General features: G+C 45.8%; 1 protein-coding gene across 2 annotated transcripts in view; it reads right to left on the bottom strand.

Moving 5' to 3' along the window:
* Positions 1-5,507, bottom strand: part of Ubac2 (UBA domain containing 2) — a 145,183-nt gene extending 139,676 nt beyond the window's left edge. Inside the window, exon 1 of one of the 2 annotated variants that reach the window (XM_021182053.3) lies at positions 5,332-5,507. In XM_021182053.3, coding sequence (XP_021037712.1) covers positions 5,332-5,362 — 31 coding nt within the window. In that variant the 5' untranslated portion in view covers positions 5,363-5,507. The remainder of the gene's footprint in view (positions 1-5,331) is intronic. The other variant, XM_021182051.3, reaches the window with a different exon arrangement.
* Positions 5,508-23,016: the final 17,509 nt, after the last annotated feature.

Here is a 23,016-nt window from a genome sequence, read left to right as displayed (position 1 = left end):
TTAATGTATATGGATACTTTTGTCTGCCTGTACATCTGCACACCAGAAGAGGGTATCAGACAGTTGTGAGCTGCCACTTGGGTGCTGGATCTTGAACTCAGGACCTTCAGAAGAGCAGTGAGTGCTCTTAACCATGAGCCATCTCTCCAGCCCCCTTCTGTATTGTATGGTTTTGTTTGTTTGTTTGTTTGTTTGACTGCATGTGAGTTGTGGAACAATCTCCGACAGGGACGGCCAAATCCAAGAAACTTAACAGTAAAACTGTGCCTATGGCTCAGCTTGGATCCGGGACCAAAATTAACACATGGTTGGAGTCTTATTCAACATGCACAGCAAGCCAGGAATAGCAGTGGCTGAGTCTAGACGAAATTGCAAATGGCATACTTAACTAACAGGATCTACATTGGCCATGTTAGAGAGAAGTGCCAGACAGGGCTGATACACCAGGAGGATCCCAGTCTGGGGATGGATAGTCACTACAAAGGGACAGCATGAAGACGCTGAAGGGTGTGCATTTACACTACAGACAGAAGGTCCAACTGGGCCAGAGACAAGATGTCCACCACTGCCTGCTCTGCTGGCCCCTCCTGGCCACCCTGCACAGACCAGAATGTCCAGCAGCTCTACCCACGCACAGCCTCTGCTGCCAGTCACTGCTGTTCCTGTCCACCTCTCTTTCTCTGCACTCCCTACTTTAATGAATGGTAACACCATGATGTAGCCAGCTGCCCTTGCCAGAAACCCAACACCTCCCCTCAATCTAAAAGGCTTGACTAACATACCCTGCCTGCCTCAAACCTTTCAAGTCCTCCCTACGCTGTTTACACTGGTTAGTGTTGGACAACTTGACATATAGACAAATGTAGGAAGAGAGAGTCTCCACTGAGGATCTGCCTCTATCAGATTAGCTTGTCTGTAAAGCATTTTCCTCATTAATGATTGATGACTGACATGGGAGAGCCCAGCCCATTGTGGGTGGTAGTCCTGAGTTGTAAAAGAAAAAAGTAGCTGAGCAAGCCAAGTCTATAAGCACCACTTTTTTATGGCCTCTGCTTCAGTTTCTGCTCCAGGTTCCTGACTTGAGTTCTTGTCCTAGCCTCCTGCCATATGGACTGAAAATTATGAGGAGAAATAAAACCTTTCCTCCCCAAGTTGGTATCTTTATCACAGCAATAGAAAGCAAACTAGGGCACTGCCTGTTCTCAGTGTTACCATCTTAATCAGGCCTTGGGCATCTCCCCACTGACTGACTGTTCTCTGGCCCTTCCTGTGGGGCAGTCTCTTGCCTTAGTATCTGTTCTACTGACTCTCATGGAGAGCCTTTAAAAAGACAGATTTCAGAATGCAGAGAAGGAAGAAAAGAAAGCCCAGATTTCTAGTACCCAAATTAGCCCTTCTGAAAGTCACTCTAGAGATGGGACCCAGAAAGGCATCTGGGATGCTCTGGGCTGGCTGGCTGGTTGTTTACTGCCAGGGCGGGCAGCATTGGGGAACTTGTGCTCCACCGCAGAGAACCACCTCCCATTTTCTTCCCATAGTGAAAAGCAGACTCACAAAGGTCCTAGACCTTGTCATTTCCTCCTGCACCTCAGTACTTTACCCTTTCATTTATTCCTAACTCTTCAAGCCCACACTTCCCACTGGGTCTCTTCCAACAGTGTTAAAAACGGACGTCTCTCCAGACTTAACCTCACCCCATGCCTGTGACCACCTTAAGGTACAGCTCACCAGTCTGCCCCTGGTGATCCACATTCTCGAATGGCATCTCTAACTCACTGTCACCTCTTCATCCCACTCACTCCTTGGTCACCAGAACCTCACTTATCTCTGTGACAATTGGACGAGCAGTTCTGGAAAGGTTCTGAGTGTGCCCCTTCCTTCCCCAGAAATGTCACTTTTCAGGCTTTGTTTTCAATCTTGGCATCATCTGTCTACTAACTGCTCCTATCCTGGAATTCTCTCCTTGGCATCTTCAAGCATGTGCGTGCACACACAGACAGGCATGCGCACATTTGCACACCATCCTCAGCCATTCTTCAGTCTGCTTCCCCAACTCTTCTGCTTCTCCCTCTGTAGACATTAGAATGGCCCCAGTTCTTGTCATTCCTTCCACGGTCCTCATGACCTCACCTCAGGACTGTTCACTCCACCCATCATCAACAAGACCTTATTTAATTCTTTATAGCTTTGGCCTCTTGTCCTTGCCCTCCATGCTCAGCCTGTTGGGCCTGACAGCCCCTCACCTCTCAAACAACCAGTTCAAATACTATGCCTTGCACCAGCAAATCATCTTAACAACCAAGTCTCTCCCCCACTGTGCTGAGCACAGCTGCCCTTTTCCACCCCCCACCCACCCCACCCCCACCCCTTGACATTGAATTGCTTGGGAACTAACTAGACCTGGGATACGTTAAACATGGTAATTAGTGCTTATTGGGTGCATCATACAAAGCAAATATTCTGTGCTATGAGTAATGAGAATTCTTACTAATAAAATGATTACATGTATTATTTAGTGACAGGATTAGTCTACATGTGAGAATTTAAACTACATTATGCACACTATCTACAAGCACTTTTACCCAATCCTAACTGACACAGAACAAAACAGTGGCAAAGAAATACTCACAAGCGCCCTTTCCCCTGGTTCACTGCCGTAGCACCGCACGCCTCTTGCAGAACCTTGCACACATCCTGCTGCACTGCACCTTCTCCTGTCTTTGTGCATGCTGCTTCCTTTCTTCAAAACAACTTTCTGAATGAACCGTACGTAGCATGCCTGGCTCCTTCATTTCTCAGGCTTTTCCCCCAAACACACAGCAGCCCTCCACCAGGACCACCATCCACTCCATGTGACAGAACTGAAGAACACTTTGATTACTGACTGACCTGTTTGATGCTAGACTCCTCTACTCTGTTTACCACATTACTGTCTATGTAAACCATGCACGGCTTCAGGAGGTCCTCAACTGAATGAACGGGAGGGGGAGGGGAGCCAAATGTTAACACTAAAGCACCTTTATCTCCTAATCACAGACGTCAGATGGGCAGGCAGGTGCAGGAAATGGCCAGAAAGATGGCTAGTCACAACCTCTAGGCAGAGATGTATCAATCACCCCTCTGAGGGTGCTTGCTTCCTCCTCAGGATCAGACCTTTGACCTAACCACGGAGCCACGCAGCTGCCTAGCTAAAAGGACATCACTCAGCGGAGAAGCTATGTAGGAGAAAACACTGAAGCAAGAAAAGTCATTACAAGCCCGGTGGTGGTGGTGGCGCACGCCTTTAATCACAGCATTTGGGAGGCAGAGGCAGGTGGATCTCTTGAGTTGGAGGCCAGCCTGGTCTACAGAGTGAGTTCCAGGACAGCCAGGGCTACACAGAGAAACCCTGTCTTGAAAAAAGAAAAGAAGAAAGAAAGAAAGAAAGAAAGAAAGAAAGAAAGAAAGAAAGAAAGAAAGAAAGAAAGAGAGAGAAAGAGAAGTCATTACACTCAGGAATGGCCAAATGACTGATCTAGGAAGAACCACCACTAAGCTCTATTGTCAAAATCAGAAGCATTGAACCTAAGACTTGCCTAACGCCGTGTTTCCAAAACCAAACGGTTCACAGGTCCTGGATGCTTGTCAAATGCACACCTAAAGCATGACTTAAGCCATCCCAGTAACTCCTCCGCTCTGAACACCGGCTCGAGGGAGCTCAAGAGGGACACGCACCCATGCCAGCTACGATTACCTTTCTTATAGCTGTGCAACAAATGCGACTACAACCTAATCCATACTGTGGTGCCCTCGATCAGATTTCTCCCTGTGCATACGTGTGCGTGTGTGTGCACACGTGTATACCTGTGTGTATGCTGATATTGGGATGTCTTTCTGAATCACTCCACTTCTTTTTGACACAGTAAACTGGCTGGCCACAAAGCCCTGGGGAATCTCCTGCCTCCACCTCTCACTGGTGAGTTATAGACACACACTGCATGCCTTGGCTTTTACATGGGTATTGAGAATTAGAACTCAAATATTCATGCCTGCACTGAGCCAAGTCCCCAGACTGTCACTTTTTAGCTTTTACATGTTTGGTACAAAAGGGTGCCTCAAGATGCTGAGAACAACTAAAATCGAAGAAATCTGCTGTTGACAGATCCACCCACATACTGTAACCCTGGTAAGGCCACACTACCTTATTCATCCAAACAGTAGTTTGAAGACCAACTCACTAGTAGTTCTGATGGATTCTGGGGCCAATACGTCAACGTTTCCATAACTTAAATTAGCTATTAAATATGGAGATCATAAACAACATTAAACCTACTTCAAAGCCTGAGATCACGGTGAGAGGTGAAGATGACTTTAAATTATGTCGCTGGCTCTGACAATTAGTCAACTCTCAGACTATGTAACAGGAGTGTTCTTTGAAAGGCTCATGACGTTCACAACAGAATGTACCATCTGGAGATGCCAGGCACTTCTGTGCTCTAGCAACATTAACTTCACACGCAGAGATGGGAAATACCGACAGAGGAAGAAACTGCGAACTGCGGCTTGTTCAAACAGTTTGCTGTTGGTGTATCAGTGCCTCATCTCAACACTGTTTTGTTAAGAGTCCACTCTCTAAAGTCAACTCAACATAATGTCGTGGGGGGGGGGGGGGTTGCCTGGAGGTTGAATAAACTTCTCCACCCTCTGCCTGCTGACCACCGCAGACTGGAGAGTGCAGCGGCATCTAGAAGCAAAGCTTGCATTCTCTTGCCAAGTGACTTCCTAACTTCACTGGAAAGCGCTCACTTTTTCAGCTCGCAAAAACTCTTCAAGGACAACGGGTAAGAAGTACGTGGAAGTTAAATTTGAGGGGGCAGATTCTGGAGCGGAGGATGAAATTCACACGTTCCAGGAATCAGGTGGGTCCCAAAGAAGCCTGTATGAATGAAGGGGGAGAGGGAACCGAGCAGGGTTCCAGCGTCGCCCCCACGGGGACATCTTCCAGCCCCGCACTCGAGTCGCCAAGTGCGTGCGTGGGCCCGGGCCACGAGATGAGCGGAGCACCCGGCTGGACCCTAACTGCCCAGCCCACCTGCAGCAGGGCAGGAGCTGCTGCGCACCTTGCGGGAGACGCCGGGAGCGGGATGGACGTGGCGCCCCCTCGGCCCTCGGGGTTATGGTGGGTGCGGCGCCCGCTGCCCCCGAAGAGCAAGAACTGACAAGGCTCGGGCGCGGGAGGCAAGGGGCCCCCAGCCTCCTGCAACCCCGAGTCCCCCGCTGCCCCGAGCCGGGTCTGGGAAGAGCTCGGAATGGAGCGAAGGGCGGCCCAAGGATGAGGGAACCGGTACTCACAAAGCCCACTGGAGCCGGTGCTGGTGAACATGGTCCCGCCGGGCCCGGAGCCCCCGCGGGGCGTCAGGGGGAGGGGAGACAGAGGTGGAGAGCCCCCAGCGACCGCGCAGGCGCACTGTCAACCAGCGAGCGAAGTCGGCCCGGCGAGGCGCTCCGGAGCCGCCAGGAAGAAGGCGCATGCGCAGCCCGTGGGGCGTGCACTCTCGGCCAGAGCCCGCCCCTTCCTGCCCGGAGAGGAAGTGCGTAGGTGCGGGCGAGCGGGACGGTAGCTGCTTCCGGTAGTTCTTGGTGGGTTTGGGAACGGGGTTGGCGGATGCCAGAACTCCCAGTGCAGAACCTTACGGCGTGGAGCGCCGCGAGGGAGCCGGTTCTTCCGCCATAGAACACCAGGCCTTTCTCGAGACCTCTGACCTTTCACTGGGCGAGACGGCCGCGAGTCCCACGCATGCTCAGTACTTCCGAGTGGGCCTTGGCGCTCAGTGAACAGTCTGTGCTTCCGGTGACCCACCAAGCACCCGGGGTTGCACGGGAGGGTGGACAAGACGGCTAGTAGAAGAAAAAGTTTTTAAAATACATTTAGCTTTATGTTCCGGGCAGTGGTGGCGCACGCCTTTAATCCCAGCACTTGGAAGGCTGAGTTCGAGGCCAGCCAGGTCTACAGAGAGTTCCAGGGACAGCCAGGGCTTCGGGGGGGGGGGGGGGACTGTATGTTCATCCAGTTGAGTTATTTCGCAGGAAAATTATTTCCTTATGATCTTCGCAGAAGCTGATTCCCACAAAATCTGTAGCCCACTTAAGACTGGTTCTCAAACTATGGGGTCCCTGGGAGCACTGAAGGGTGTTCAGAAGACCCGGCCGATTTTTGTAGTAATGCTAAAACGTGTATTTTCCTTTCCCATTCTTTTTCATCCATGAGTAGTAAGGTTTTCCAATTAACCAGCGCCTGATAAACCAACTGGAACTGTTGGGCAACCAAGTGCGTGTTAAGGCAGATCCACAGTTGCAAGTAATCTAGAAGCCACCATTTAAACTTTGACATTTTATGGAGGGAAAAATGCCCATTTAATCTAAGTGCTTGCTTTTCTAATTCCAGACCTACTCTGGGTGAGCTTTTCTTCATATACTTCATCCAAAACATCACAACAAACTAAAAAGAGAGAAGTCCACAGGGAATCCCCACAGGGTATTGAGCCAGACATTAAAAGCATTCTTCCTTAAAATGGTTTGCCTAGGAAAGTACCTGGTGTCAAAACTGAATGGTTGAATTTGGACATTTTTGCCTGATTCATCTAAGAAATGGCCCTATAGTGGTTAAATACATAGAAACGAGTGGGATAGTGTAGATTTAAGGAAAGCTTCAAAGTCACATTATGTCTCTTAAGTTATTGTTTTGAAATTTAATCCTGTCTACTTAAGTCCTATATATTATAGATAATAACCACTTATGGTAAACTAATATAAACTATAAAAGGTTATTATCTAATAGGAAGAAATGAAGTAAATTCCTCATTCCGTTGAACACTAGTATGTTTGGAAGATCTGAAATCTGAAGAGGTAGAGCTATGAGATGAACTGTAGTCAGAAGTTTTGTAGCAGTTGCACATACTGACTGATATCAACATGAAAACTCAATCGTCACAAATTCAGGGCTCATAGGAAATGAAAACACTTGAGTGGAAGTATACCAAAACTGAAGTGGTCAAAACTTGAAACTCTTGAAAATTATTCCACAGGAAACACTTTTTTTTCCTCTTCCAGTATTGTTGTGAACATCAGGGCAGCAGTTCTGGTCACCTGGATTTATAAACACCAAGAAGTAGCAACAGCCAGTGTGCATGTCACTGACAACCCGAATCACCAAAAATCTTACTGAGAACCCATTAGCTCCTTGAATTAAAGATTCTTTTGTGAAAAGAGGCTTGATTGTCTTGTTCTGCACCTGAAATAAAGCGTTTCCCATTCTGTTTTAAAATATTTACTCTGTAACACGTGTACATAATTTTGTTTTTATAATAAAAAAGTAGTGATACCAAAATATGGGACAATTTAGATATATATTTTACCTATGTCAGAAGTGTTAAGCAAAGGGATTAAGTTGCACGCAGGGTTAATATTGAAGAATTTTAACATTTTCAGCAAGTTTAATCATTCTCAGAGATTTCTTCACAGCTCCTATCTGTAGTAGATAAAGGCTAGTTTGGAAGACAGTGGCTTAGAACAGTATTCCTAATGTTTTTTACAAGGCTCATTTTTGCCGGGCGTAGTGGCGCATGCCTTTAATCCCAGCACTCGGGAGGCAGAGGCAGGCGGATTTCTGAGTTCAAGGCCAGCCTGGTCTACAGAGTGAGTTCCAGGACAGCCAGGACTACACAGAGAAACCCTGTCTTGAAAAAAAAACAAAACAAAAACAAAAAAAAAGGCTCATTTTTATTTAACATGTATGAGGGTCTGCTTGTATATATATGTATGTGCACCATGTGTGTGCCTGGTACCAAAGGAGACCAGCAGAGGACACCAGATCCTCTGAAACGAGTTACTGGTGGTTGTGAGCAACCATGTAGATGCTAGGACCAAACCTGGGACATAAGAAAGAACAGGCAGTGCTCTCCAAGGCTGAACCATCTCTCCAGCTGTGCACATCGTTTATCTTAAGGCTACTTTAAAAAGTAATGCAATCTAGATCTAAAAATATAATAGCAGGCTAGATAATCCACTCACAAAAAAGGACTTAGCAAGTTAGCTTATGTTTTCAGGATATGTTTTAATCTATGGGAAATTTACTTGGAATTCAAAAGACTTAGTTAATATAATTACTAAAAGTGGATTTAGCTAAAATCTTCATTAGCCCTTTAGAAATACCTATCATAGGCCATGCACCTATCATAGGCACCTATCACATGCCCTTAGTCCCAGCACTCGCATTCGGGATGAAGAGGCAGGTGAATCTCTGAGAGTTCAAGGCCAGCCTGGTCTGCAAAGCAAGATCCAGGACAGCCAAGACTATTACACAGAGGAACCCTGCCTCAATAAATTCAAACAAACAACAACAACAACAAAAAAAAAAGAAGCTATCATAGGCTTGGTCTTGGTACCAGCATTCTGGATGATCTCTGTGAGGCTAAGACCAGCCTGTTCTATAAATCCAGTTTAAGGCCACTCAGACTACACAATGAGACAAACACAAAATGTATTCGATCATTTTTAGTGCACATACAGAATGGTTTAGGGGGGAAGGGTTTCAGGGCAGTAGAACTGCAAAAGAAAAAAAAAAAACTAATAGAATGTAATTTGGTATCCCTCTCAACAGAATTAGAACCTCATTAAGTTTCACCTATTCTTGCCTTCTGTTTCAGCCTGGATCTCCCAAGGACCCTTGAGACCAGTTTTGTCTGAGAAGTAGTCCTAGGAGACTTCACCAATGGGAGGGCAGGGAGTTAACTGATATGAATCAATCATAACAAACTAGCCCTGTGGGAAACTGAAGCATAATCTCACTGAGACCCAGGGCGTTGGGGCAAGTCCCTCACAAAGCAAGAGGGTAGGAGTATCTGTCCACTGACTCTCGTGGCTGTTGAGGCTTACTTCCATACTGTGGCAATTGCCTCTCTCTTCCTACAAGGCCCATGAGTAAAACAGGCTCTAGGGGCAGGCCAAGGCCAAGGATGTGAGCCTTCATTGTGAAAAATGCTTAGACATGGTAATGCCTCAGAAACCCAGCAGAAGACAGGACCATCGGCTGTAGCACCCTGCACGCACCTTTTAGGATTCTGTAAAAGAATTTTTTTTATGAGTGGAGAGAATTACATGTGGATACTATGGTGTAGGTGTTTTAAGGGAACATGAGTGTCCCCCTTTTCTGGAGCACACACTGTAGCATACCACACCGCTTTTCTGGAGCCCCCTCCTTTTCTTCCCATTTCATCTGTTTCCCACCACACTGCAAGGGATGTGGTCTCCAGGGCCCTTTTTAAGTTCTAGAAACGGAACCCATACCCACTGGTGAAGGTGTGGCCACGGGTCTCATCTTCTTAGTAATTTATTAGAGAAAAATCACACACTTGAAAGAAAATAGCATAGGCTAACCCAAAAGGAGGAGGGAGACAGCACGCTGGGCTCTGTGTTGTAGATTTGTGAACCGTTATTACACTTACGAGGCCAAGTGGCATACTGGTAAGGTCAGGTGACTCTTCCTGCACATCACGATGAACCAGATCTCCTGTTTAGGCTTGTTCTCCTCGTGATCATCATGAAAAGCCTAAAAGAGGCTGGGTGGGAAGGTCAACACCATACTACAACTAATAATGAGTGAAGACAGTCTTTTGTCTAACAGAGTATGGATCCTATGTTAGTATACCTATGTGGCACTTTAATTTCTTTTTTTAGATTTATTTTTATTTTATATGCATGAATGTTCTGCCTGTATATCTCTATGTGCATCTTGTGTGTCTGATGCCTACAGAGGTCAAAGGTGGCACCAGATCCCCTGAACTGGAGTTACAGACTATTGTGAGGCACCTTGTCAGTGCTGGGTGTCAAACCAGGTCCTCTGCAGAAACAAGTGCTCTTAACTGCTGAGCCATCTCTCCTACCCCAAGCCTTGATTTTTGCTAGAGTTAGTATATGTACCATACAGAGGGGCATTCTGACCATCTGGTGACACAGCTGCCTAGCAACAGGGACATTTTTCCCCTTAGGTACCTTACTCATGTCTATTTGCGAACTCCATCTCAGTTTCAGAAAGGGAAACTACCTTTTCTGTGTAACTTCATCACTATGTTCTTCAAAGCACAGAGCAGTATTTGCAGCTGCTCAGACACAGCCTATCATATCTGCAAGGCTGCCACATTTCTGCATGTTCTTCACTGTTGGAAGTTGTTTGTTGTCTCCCGTTCCCGACGTTACATGCAAGCATATCTGATCTGTCAGTACCTGATGTGTCCACACCCATCCGATACTGGCTTTCATTCTGCTGTGCATCATCTTTGACTCTCTCATTTTTATACTGTGGGTGTCAAGGCTTCTCATCTCAAATCTCGTATACAAACTAGTTTGGATATAGTGGGTACAGGCATTGTTGCCTACCTCTTCACACCCCAATATCTACAGCTCAAAGGGCATGTCATTTTACTGTATCTTTTCTTTGTTCCTCCTTTATACCAAAAATGAGAGTGTTGCAATGATTATTAAAATTACAGACATTTTGAGTTTCACTTCAGATGTTAAAAGCAGAACTACAGAGTGTTTGTGATTAAAGCCAGAGTGTTTGGTTGGTTGTTTGATTTACCTATTTGTCTGTTTTCCAAGTGGAATCCTAGACTGCTTTCAAACATCTGATCCTCCTGCCTCAGATTAACTGAGAGATGACATGTATCTACATGTTGTGCTTCCATCAGTGTGACATATTTAACCTGCAAGACATGTTCCAGTACTTCAGAAAGTGACCTACTATGGAATTGGGGCTGTGGCAGGTACGGGTAGTTTAGATGAGATCAGAACTTCAACCAGTGTGCCTGGTGTTCTTATGGGAAGAGTCACAGGCCCACAAAGAAGAAAGCCATGTGGTGGCAGAGGCAGAGACCTGAGCAACTGCAGGACCAGGATGAAGAGTTGCAAGCCATACCTAAAACTAAAAAAAAAAAAAAAAAAAAAAAAAGGAACGTATCTCCCCCACCAGGTTTCAGAGACGGTACAGCCCTATCAGCCAGCACCTTCACTTTTAATTTCTGTCTCCATAACCATCAAAGAACAATCCACCCTTTTTATGACACTTTATGGCCACTCTGAGTACAGTCATCTTTTTCTATGATTTTTGAGTGTCTGATTCTGTTTGCATTTGGATATTTCACCTTTCTTCTCTTTTAATTTTTAGGCAGAAAAACACTAACCTGAGACTTCCCCGCCCCACACCCCGAAAGCAGGGTGTGACCTAGTTTTCCACACTCTTCTGTGGAAACTCCATCATTCCAGAGGTGACTATGCACAGGTAGAAATCTTTCTGCAGGAATGTCAATCAACTCTAAGGTTATAAGTTACAGCTGTGGTTTCCTGATCTGCATAATGATGCATTTTTTTAATTAAAATGTGTTGACCCCCAGAAGACTGATTTTTTTTCAACTTTCACAGCAAAGTTGAAATCATTTAAAACTATGGACGTAACCTTCTGTCCAACTGAGAACCCAGACTGTTTAAATTTAACCTGCCTTTAAGAAAACAATATAGCCGACCTTACTACTGCCTTGGAACTCTCATGCAGTTTTTACAACCTAAGTTTATGCATGCTTTAATCTTAAACTATATACTCTTCTGTGCCTCTGACCCAGAGTGGTGCATATGTGTAGGTGTATGTTGTGGTAATCATTTGCTGAAAGCAGCCAAAAGTCTGTTTAAAGCAGTGGCTTTAGACAACAAGTATCTTTCAATGTTGCAAAGATCTCCTGGAGGAGCCTGTTTGCAGGTGGTTCAGCTAGAAGCGGTGACGTAACCTCTTTAAGCCTGTAACGATTTCTGTAACATTCTTCACTCCTTCAAGCCGTGCCTTTCTGTACTATGCAGTAAACACTGAGCAAAGCCTTACTTAGGGACAGATGGAAAATACAAGGAGGGGAGGGGAGAATTCAAACTTGGGCTCGCTCCGTGCCGGTCAAAGTACCCCAAGATAAAGTCCCTATATCTACATTCCTTAATGTGGCATCAACCACCATAGCTCTAACTTCCCATAGTCACCCTGAGCTCTTTCTTCGTGAGCCTGCAGTCCAGGGGCTAGGCCCAGTTAGGAAGGAAAAAGTTAGAAATCCCTGCTCACTGTGACGTCAGCAGGACTTCATTTTCCTTAGCGCCTGTGGTCCTTATACTGCCCTTGAGCACTATGTAATTGCTAAGTGGAGCTCACCCTGCTATCCTCCGTGTCCTCGGCTTAGCCGTGAGCAAAAATGCGGGAGCGTAGCGTTAAGTCACATGATGGAGCCAGGCGTGGTGGAGTACGCCTTTAATCCCAGCACTCAGGAGGCAGAGGCAGGCGGATTTCTGAGTTCGAGGTTAGTCTGGTCTACAAAGTGAGTTCCAGGACAGCCAGAGCTATACAGAGAAACCCTGTCTCAAAACAAAACAAAACAAAACAAAACAAACAAACAAACAAAGTCACATGGTGGCATCACCCAGTTACAACAACAGGGCTTCTGCTTTCCTGGAGGTTCAGCATCTACTGGACCCCCAGTGAGTGAGTGAGTGGCACGTGCCTGCACCTCCAGACTCCTTAGTCTTGATACTTGTCTTAGTGTTCTCTGTGTTCATGGTGAAAGTCTCTGACCAAAGAAACTTGAAGAGGAAAGGAATTATTTGACTTATATATTACAGTCAATCATGGGGGGAGGCCTGGGCAGGAGTTCAACACAGAGGCTTGAAAGAGAGACCATGGACAAATGCTTCTTACTGTCTGGCTCTGACCCCCACCCCCCCACCCCAGCCCCCGGCTTGCTCATCTTTCTTATGCATCCCAGACCCACTGATGCTGGCCTCGACTATGATGGTGAATTCCATATCCACTCATTGAGGCCACAGCAATCATGTCTTTTGCTCAGGTACATCAGGTTGGGTGTTTCTGTGAAGGTATCCATGCCTGGGGTTTTATGAAACTTGGGCTACATTCAAAATCAGTGCATAGCTGAGGATGATTTTGAACTCCCAATCCTCCCATCTACCTCCCATGTGCTAAAATGACAGGCATGTGCCATCAGACCCAGCTTGGGTTTTTTGTTTGTTTGTTTGTTTGTTTTTGTTTTTTTAGATTTATTGATTTTGTTTTTATATGTGTCTTAGTTAGGGTTTTACTGCTATGAACAGACACCATGACCACGACAAGTCTTATAAAAAACAGCATTTAATTGGGGCTGGCTTACAGGTTCAGAGGTCTGTCCATCACCATCAAGGCAGGAACGTGGCAGTATCCAGGCAGGCATGGCACAGGCAGAGCTGAGAGTTCTACGTCTTCATCCAAAGGCTTACTTATGGAAGACTGACTTCCAGGCAACTAGGGTGAGGATCTTATGCCCACACCCACAGTGACACACCTACTCCAACCAGGTCACACCTATTCCAACAAGGCCACACCACCAAATGGTGCCACGCCCTGGTCCAAGAAACCATCACAATCTGTATGCATGTTTTGCCTGAATGTGCACCATGTCTGTGCATGTATGTGCACCATGTGTGAACCTGGTGCCGGGGGCGGGGAGATTAGAAGAGGGTATCAGTTCCCATCATAACTGCTGTTTCAAACAGTTGAGAGCCACCATGTATGGGTGCTGGTAACTAAACCTGGTCCTCTGCAAAAGTAGTAAGTGCTTTTTAACCACTGAACCATTACTCCAGCTGCCAGCTTGTTTATGTTGTTTCGGTTTTGTTTTTTTTTTTTATTATTATTATTCATTTGGTTGAGGCAGGGTCTTGCTATGTAGCCAAGGCTGGCCTTGTACTTGCTCTGTATCCCAGACTGGCCTCAAACTCACAGCAACTCTCGTGCCTCAGACTCAACCTCTCGAACCCACGGATCTTGAATCTGTCAGATCCTGAAGCCAGTTGCTCAGATTCTATCTTTCCCTCTCGCTCTCCCTCTCCCCACCTCCACACATGCACACACACAACTGCACACACACAACTGCACACACACACACACACACACATCATTCACTCTGTTTCTTTGGAAAACTCTGATACACAATCTCATTTCCTTTTGTTTATGAGCACCTGCATGGGAATGTCAGTCTTACTACTTACTTCCTGAGAGCTGGTGCCCATGGATGTACTCAGCTCTCCAAATAGAGGGTCCTCTTGATAATCCTCTGGCACTCTGATGGTCCCACACACAGGTCACTGTGTGCTCTGACTGGTGACATTAGCCAGTCACAGCCCTCCCCAAATCATGTCTGCAGTTGGACAGGGCTGCCCTCAGCTTTCTACAGTACTAGCTCAAACTTTTCTCTGGGGTGGGTCCTGGACCCTTCAATTCCTGTGGCTCATGGATGTACAGAAGTGTGGAGAGATGAACTGTGTTCCAAGAGAGTCTTGGCAAGCCTGCTGTGAGAGTCTCCTTTATATAACAGTGATGTCATATGTGTGTAAAATGTGGAACTGATTAAAAACCTGAGAGCCTGATTCTTGGATTTGTCAAATGCTCCTTATTCTGTTGGGATGCAGGTCCTATAAAGGTCACACAATGAGAACCCAGCCAACAGCCAAGAAGAAACAAAGGAATAACAAGCGGCCATTGTGAGCCAGCAGATGTTTGGTGTGTTGTTCTGTTTTGTTGTTCTGGGGATGCTAGGGAATGCTCTCCCATAGAGCCAGCACCCACATTTGTAAGTTAGATTTTCCCCTGGGCAACCTGCCACATGGAGTGTGGGACTGGGAAGACTCAGTGTGGGGTCCAAGGACAGTGTGTATGTATGCAAAAGATGGGGTCTGACATTAACTGACCTTCCCTGGTCACCCATATGCCCTCCTGGCCTCTGTGCTGTGACTCCTGTTGTTGGTGATCACTATGCCCCTGGCACTGAGTCTCCTTGACTTGACTTTTGTTCCACACAGTGGTCTCCAGCAAAGCCAATCCAGTGCTCACCGTGACTCCAGCATCCGTGCGGTATCCTTTGGCTCCTCTGTTCCTTAACTTGATTTTCTGAACACCTCACAGCCTTCTCTTCTCCAGAATAAATATTTCTGTGACTTTCTAATCTTTTGATCACATGCTCGTGTTATTTTGAATCCTCTCCAGTTTTTCCTTATTACTCTGACACTAGGGAGTTTAAATGCTGTATGAGTTTACCTAGACTAGAGGTGTAACAGCCACTGATCCAGATATATTCATGATAGTACCCAGTGAACTCTAGCTAATCCTTGACTCTCAACTTCTAGAGGAAGAAAAAGGGGGCTCCACTTCCATCTGTTAAGAAATCCAAAGGTTGGATTGGCAAGGAAAACAATCTACCCACGTTTTAAAGATAAAAGGTATTAAGTTTTAAAGGTATCATTATTTCAAGGCAAGCATGACTGTGCTTGTTTGTAATCCCAAGAACTTGGGGAGAATGAAGCAGATAAGGCCAGGAGTAGCGGTGCATAGCTGAAATTCCTGCACCTTGAGAGAGGGATAGAGATAAGATGATGACTTTGAGACCAGCCTCATCTACATAGCAAGTTCTAGGCTAGCCAGGGAAGCATACACATAGATATCCTGTCCCAAACAAACCAAAAAGAGTTCAAGGCAAGTTTGGGCTACATAATAAGACCCTGGAAAAAATGAGTCCAAGCAAAGACACATTAGAGCTTTCTTTTCTACTAGTTTATATCATTTCCCACTCGGGACAGGGCATGAAGCTAAGTTGGTAGATCCTTTGCCTAGCAAGCCTTTGATCCCATTCCTGACACCTCAGGATGTAATGCCACCTACCTGTGATTAGAGCACTCAGCAGGTACAGGCAAGAGGACCGGAAGTTCGAGGCCAGCCAGGGCTACATAAGATCCTGTCTCAAAACAAACAAAACAAAGCACGAATTCCAGCACACCAAATCTGAAAAAGTCAGTGCCTCAATAGTGATATTAAAAAGAAATTATTTATATAATAATATCAGTGTCATATTTTAATTGTCTTAAAGATGGGTGTTACACACATAAGATATAAACAGGTAATTATGTTATGTATATTGTTCATGTACCTTGCCATACTGTCAGAGTGTTCTTCTCCTGGAGAGCAAGGTTGTGTGTGCACTGAAGGTGTCATGCTTGGGGCCTAGCTTCCAGCCCAAGCCCCATGCTCCCTAGCCAGACCCTACAGTGCTCCCTAGCCAGACCCTACAGTGCTCCCTAGCCAGACCCTACGGTGCTCCCTAGCCAGACCCTATGGTGCTCCCTAGCCAGACCCTACAGTGCTCCGAGTTTCTGAACCCTTCCTCCCCTCTGTTTCCTCACTTGCTCTTTTTACTTTTCTTTTTTAAAGTGACATCTCTACTTACTATTTTTTAAAGATTTATTTATTTTTAACCTGGATCCTCTCCAAAATCAGCAAATGTTCTTAATCAGTGAGCTGTCTCTTCAGCCCCTGTTATCTCTCCCTTGTAAATGTCCTACACTTATATGGTATATTATGATCACATCTTGCTAGCACCACTCTCTCCAGCTTCTCTTAGTGTCCCCGCCCCTTGACCCCCTCCCACTTCATGGTCTTTTCTCTTCTTGTTCCTTAACAATCCCTGAGTCTCACTAGTACCACCCTGAGTGCTCAGGAGGATGGGGGTCACCCAATGGGGCATCCACAGGCTCTCTGCCAATAGCCATGACCCCAAAGAAAAGTGACTGTCCTTCTCTCAGCAGACATCAGGTTCCATTAGCTCCTCTAGGAGTGGGTGGGCCTTTGGGCCCTGGGTTCCCTCTCTTGGGTGAGGGGAGTGATGGTAATGAGAATATTTGCCTCCAGGGACTTTCCTGGGAGTTTAAATACATTAACAAACATTTAAAAGCACACACTCATAACTGCCTTCACACACGTGCTTCCTGCTGCTGTTACCATCAGTAAAGCATCATTCTCTCTGAGCAAGGAAGCGTATCAAGTCCCTTTCTCCAGGAACACTCAAGGGACAGTTTGTTCCTAGAGTCGACATTAGAAATGAACACCTAGAACAGAGAGATCCTGCCATTTGAAGGAGCAACAGCACAGCAGCATGGTTCTCTGGGAGAGCCAAGCTGCTCTCCCAGAGATGTCCTCAGGCTGTAATAACACAGAGAAAGCAGAAATGCATTCTCACCTTCCTTTACCTCCACCATACGTCTGTTTGTGTTGGTGACATCACTCACCTGTCTGAGGTCTAACTGGGACCAAGGTACATTCATGTCTGCGGGCACTGTCAGTGAGGGAAGGAGGCTGGTGAGAAACACACACACACACACATGCACACATGCTTGCACACAGGCACACACCTTTTATTGTACATGAAGTCTCCACTTACATAATAAAAGGTGTTCTCTTCTGGGTGATTTACTTTACATTTTACTACTTCTAGAGGCACAGAGAGATAGAGCTGATCTGTTGGGATTTTCAGCCACACAGACAAGCTAGCAACCATCCTTAAAGTTGTCGGAGCAATGGGGCTGGCAGGCAGAGGTAAGTAACTAGGGGTGAACCACTGTTTCCAGCCTCAGGTTTCAATGATAAGAATGTAATTAATGCCACCCAGCTCAGCACTTAAAACGCTTGGATGGCAAATTTTATTTACCACATTTAAATATTTTTAAATGGAGTAGATAAAGATTAAAGCTAGAGGAACAGGAGGGTACCCCCTCCTTCACACCTGATCTGTCACATGTCCCCTTGCTCCCCTTGTGAGGTCTATCATCTCAACTCACCTTGGTGAGTAACACTGGCCAGGCTTCGCTCAGTGAATTCCTACATGCCAGTTACCCTTGGCCCTGAAGCCCTCCAGTGCATATGTGCCAGGGTGGCCATCCCTTCCCTTAGTCACATAAATAGTAAATTAGATACTATCTAATATGGAATATTTACATGTATGTCCACAACTACTATCATCTACAATCAATATTATATTATCCATACTATTATAAGTTTTCCATTTACAGATGAAGAGCCTAGAGCTCAAGAAAGTTAGAGCCCAAGAAAGAAAGGTTTTGAGGTCACCTTTGTAAAGTGGAGAAAATGAGGTTGAAACCAGCTGAGGTAGAACCTGTGCCTTTAGACACAGGACTCTATTGCCCCCTAGCGGGACCCCTGGTCTAACCTTGTCTCTCTCCAGCAGAGCTCCTTGCAGTGGTCAAGAAACTCGTGGATTTAACTATCCTGGCTACCCATACATACATACATACATACATACATACATACATACATCCCCAGCCTTATTCCTATCCAAACCCCACCCCGCCCCAAAGAAGTAATTTCACAATCAAGTCTATTCCTTATTATGCAGAGCTCCTTGGAGTAGTCAAGAAACTTCTGGATTTATCAATCCTGGATACTTTTGGAATAAACATTCCTCCATGTTTCTGGCTTGATCTGACTATGCCAGATACACTGGACAGCTGGCTGGTTTCTCAGCCTTCCATTGGTTCTACTGTTGTTTAACCTTAAACCCTTGTTCTTATGGAAACTTTGTTTCAGAGGACTGAGGCTCAGAGACAGAAACTCCCAGAAAAACATGTATCCCCATTGTTTTCGCTGTATGTAGCACCAGCTCAGCCTATTCTGCGACTCTTTTATGTTCTTGGTCTGCTGTGACTTTAGAGCAATACAAAGTGTCATGTTGTGGGAAGTGCAGTAACAAGGTGCTAAGTCCTCTATTCTCCACCTTTGTGATGGCAGATTGGCAGACAGTTGTCTTGGGACACTGAGAAGTTTACAGACAACATCAGCCCTTTGCTGCCCCAGGCATTATAGGGTATTAGTATCAGCGTCCTTTCTTCACCCAGATATGAGCAGTGATTTTTGTGACCATATGAATCTCACAAAAGGTCTGAGGTTTTAGTTTGTTGTTTGCTTCCATGAGTGAGCAACAGTCTGATGGGTGGAGATGTCCCAAAGTCACCTCCAAGCAGGCAATTGTCCTTGTACATCATGAAAAGAAGATGGTAAGTTTTGTGTGTGTTTATTTATTTATTTGTATTTTACAGCTAGAGGGACAGACACTTTTCACAGATCACATCTGAATATTAGAGTCCTGTAAACCATAAAAAGAAAGAGGCTGCCAAAACCAGTTTTACATCTATTCAATCGGTCGGGGACATCTTGCCTTAGTGACACACCTTGAGAGTGTGCAGCATATCTTCAGGTCAGATGGACACTCAGATGCACTCAGGCTGGACAAAGGGGACATCCCAGACACTTGGTAGAGCACAGGTAGCAGGTGACACTAGTTACAGTGTCCTATCTGCTCTAAAGCAGATCCCTTGCTTGTTAGGGTAGTAAGGGGAGGAAGGAGGACCTAAGCCATGTAACACAGACTGGGCAAACGAATGGCACACACTTGCCCCTCCCCATGACCCATCTGGCCCTGCCCTGATGTTTTATTTTTTGGCTTTTCTTTTTGAGACAGGTTCTCTTGTATTCCATATTTGCCCCGAGCTCCCCATGTAGCTGTGAAGGGGAATTTTGTCAACATGACATACTTGGGAAAAGGGACCCTCAATTGAAGCATTGCCTCCATCAGATTGGCAAAGGCATGCAGGGGCATTTTCCTTATTACTAATTGGCATAGGAGGACCCAGGCCACTATGAGCAGTGCCATTCCTGGGCAGGTGGGCCTGGGCTGTATAAGAAGGATAACTGAGTGAGCCAGGCAGTAAGCAGTGCTTCTCCATGGTCTCTGCTTCAAGTTCCTGCATTGAACTGCAGTCCTAGTTTCCCTCAAGGTGGATGGTAACCTGTGAGCGAGACAAACGCTTTCCTTCCCAAGTAGTGTTTGGCCTTAGTGTTTGTCACAGCCACAGAGAGCAAGCTGGAACAGTAACCGTGAACCCTGACTCTCTTGCCTCCGCCTCTTGAGAGCTGGAATTACAGGCATGAACCACCACACCTAGTTTCTGGGAATTAAACCCAGGGCTTCAGGCTTGACAGGCAAAGGGACTAGCAAACTGGGCTACAAACATAGCTCCCTTCCTTGGTCGTTTTCATTTCTTTAACTTTGGGGAATTATCATAAACTATGCATACAGCTTGCTGTCTGTGATGGTTTGTATATCCTTGGACCAGGGAGTGGCACCATCTGAAGGTGTGGCCTTGTTGGAATAGGTGTGACCTGGTTGGAATGGGTGTGTCACTGTGGGTGTGGGTATAAGATCCTCACCCTAGTTGCCTGGAAGTCAGTCTTCCACTAGCAGCCTTTGGATGAAGACATAGAACTCTCAGCTCCTCCTGCGCCATGCCTGCCTGGATACTGCCATGCTCCCACCTTGATGATAATGGACTGAACCTCTGAACCTGTAAGCCAGCCCCAATTAAATGTTGTTTTTTTATAAGACTTGCCTTGGTCATAGTGTCTGTTCACAGCAGTAAAACCCTAACTAATACACTGTCTTAACCAATCTATGTGTGCAGTTGTACAACATTAAATTTATTCGTGATGCCAGGCGACAACGACTTCTGGTGTTTCCAAATCTTTTCACCATCCCACACTGAAATCCATTTCCCCTGCATTCCCAAGCCTCCGCTCCACCCACGCCCAGCTCACCTCCATATACTTTCCATCTCTAAAACGTTATATATTCTACAAACCTCACAGACAGGCGCTCACATAACACTGGTTCTTCTCTGTCTGGCTTCTCTCCCTTAACGTATTTCTAAGGTTCATTCCTGTTGTAGCACACATCAGAGTGCACTTCTCTCTCAAGGCACACACACCCATGTTTTCTTCACAGATGTATTTGTCCCTTGACCCTTGGACTCTCTTTTCGTCTTTTGCTGTTACCAATAGTGCTACAATGTACGTCGTATGCAAGCATAGCCTGTTAATTCTTTTATGCTATTATACAAGAACCTGCATAACAATGCTTTCTTTTTTTTACCTGTTGGCATTCAGAGCTTAAAAATATCAACAGGGCATGGTGATGCACACTGTAGTCCCAGCACTGGGGCGGACCTGGAAGATCAGAACTTTGAGGTTATTCTCAGCTACCTAGTGAGGTTGAGGTCATCCCAGGCTTTGTGAAACTCATTCATTCATTCATTCATTTCTTCATAGCTTAAAATACTTACTGACAGATTTTTTACAGAAAAAAAAGTGTTGACCTCTAGTCTAAAGGTGAGGTTAAAACAGAGACTATCCTGACAGAACCCAAATCTTTCCCACTTGTTAAAGGGGCAGAGCAGGAAATCTCTGGGGCATAGTGGGAGTGACAGCTTGGTCTGGATTAGTTTGTGAGGGAGGTTGTAGCAAGTATCATAGACTGGATGTTTGGATAATAAAAGTCTGCTATTCCTGTGGTAGAAATCTGAGATGAAGAGTGGGCGTATTTGGCTTGTGTACTCCACCTTCTTCTCATTGTGTCTTCTCAGGATCCTCTCCACCTGGGTATCTCTGTCCTAGTCTCTAACCATGAGATCAGTCATGCTGAACCAGGAGACCCTCTAAGAATCTCTTTAACCGTAGCTGCCCCTTTAAGGGCGGTATCTTTTAGACATGTTCTTAAGGACCAAGACTTAGAACATCAACATGCAAATTATAAACAGACGCAAATGGGCCCATGAAAGCCCATACATCCTGCAAGACACATCAATCCTCCAACAGCACAACACATTCCTGCCCCAAACTGGTACTGATGGTATTACGAGTTAGGAGATAATACAAAAATACCCTCCTGGAATTGTAGATATTGACTTCCAGCAAGGCAAAGCTGCCAGCAAAGATGACTTACTTTCTAGGGCGGCGGCGGCTTCTTCTTCTTCTTCTTCTTCTTCTTCTTCTTCTTCTTCTTCTTCTTCTTCTTCCTCTTCCTCATCCTCCTCCTCCTTTTCTTTTTTTTTTTCGTTTTTCGAGACAGGGTTTCTCTGTATAGCCCTGGCTGTCCTGGAACTCACTCTGTAGACCAGGCTGGCCTTGAACTCAGAAATCCGTCTGCCTCTGCCTCCCAAGTACTGGGATTAAAGGCATGTGCCACCACTGCCCAACTTTCTAGGGCTTCTTGACTTTGTCTTCGTTAAGTAACTAACTTGCAGAGTTTTCTACATCTTTCTTAAGACAACAAAGAGTGGAAAAAAACTCCTCAGTATAATTTTAGCAACAATTAACCTGAATTCTCCTAGAAGTGTTTCTGCACTGCTGTCCATAGCTCAGCAAGGGTGACCAGCCTAGGTGCCCTGCTTGGAGTTCTGTGTCCACACCCTTCCCCTGGGCCATGGGACATCATTACCACCCTCACCCATGTCTGTCACTATCTCCTTACTTCAGAAAAGTAAGAGGACACTTTTTTTTGTTTTGTTTTTGTTTTTTGAGACAGGGTTTCTCTGTGTAGCCCTGGCTGTCCTGGAACTCACTCTGTAGACCAGGCTGACCTCGAACTCAGAAATCTGCCTGCCTCTGCCTCCCGAGTGCTGGGATTAAAGGCGTGCGCCACCACGCTCGGCCAAGAGGACACTTATAAGGAATACAACCAGATACACATTGAGGTCAAGAAACAACCCCTTCCTTTCCTGGACACAGCTATGGAAAACTTCACATATTCCTTTCTCCTCTCTGGCACAGAGGCAGAAAACATTAGTGTTTCTGATCCAATGTATGAGAATAAGAGAGGGAAAGAGAAAGAACATAACCTCACAGATCTCTGTACTTGGAAGCCCCATGTTAGAATTAAGAAGAGAATAGGGCACATCTTCATCCTGAGGTAGCTTCCTTTTTTGTCATTGTTTTTTGGTTTTGCTTGTTTGCTTGTTTGTTTGTAGACAGGGTTTCTCTGCTATGTACCCCCTGGCTGTCCAGGAACTCACTCTGGAGACCAGGCTGGCCTCGAACTCAAAAATTCACCTGCCTCTGCCTCCCAAGCACTGGGATAAAAGGTGTGAATCACCACTGCCCACCTTGAATGTAGAATTTTTATATCAAGTAGTGATTATATTTGGGAATGGGGGGTGCTCTAAGACATTTTGTACATGCGTATACATACTACATCTGCAGAAAAAGATGATGGCCAAGATTTTCCCTCC

The sequence above is a fragment of the Mus caroli genome, unplaced genomic scaffold (assembly GCF_978045245.1).
Source record: "Mus caroli unplaced genomic scaffold, Mus_caroli_1 scaffold_12, whole genome shotgun sequence".
NCBI lineage: Eukaryota > Metazoa > Chordata > Mammalia > Rodentia > Muridae > Mus > Mus caroli.
The sequence above is the reverse complement of the archived record's forward strand: the minus strand, read 5'-3'. Positions and strand labels throughout refer to the sequence as shown.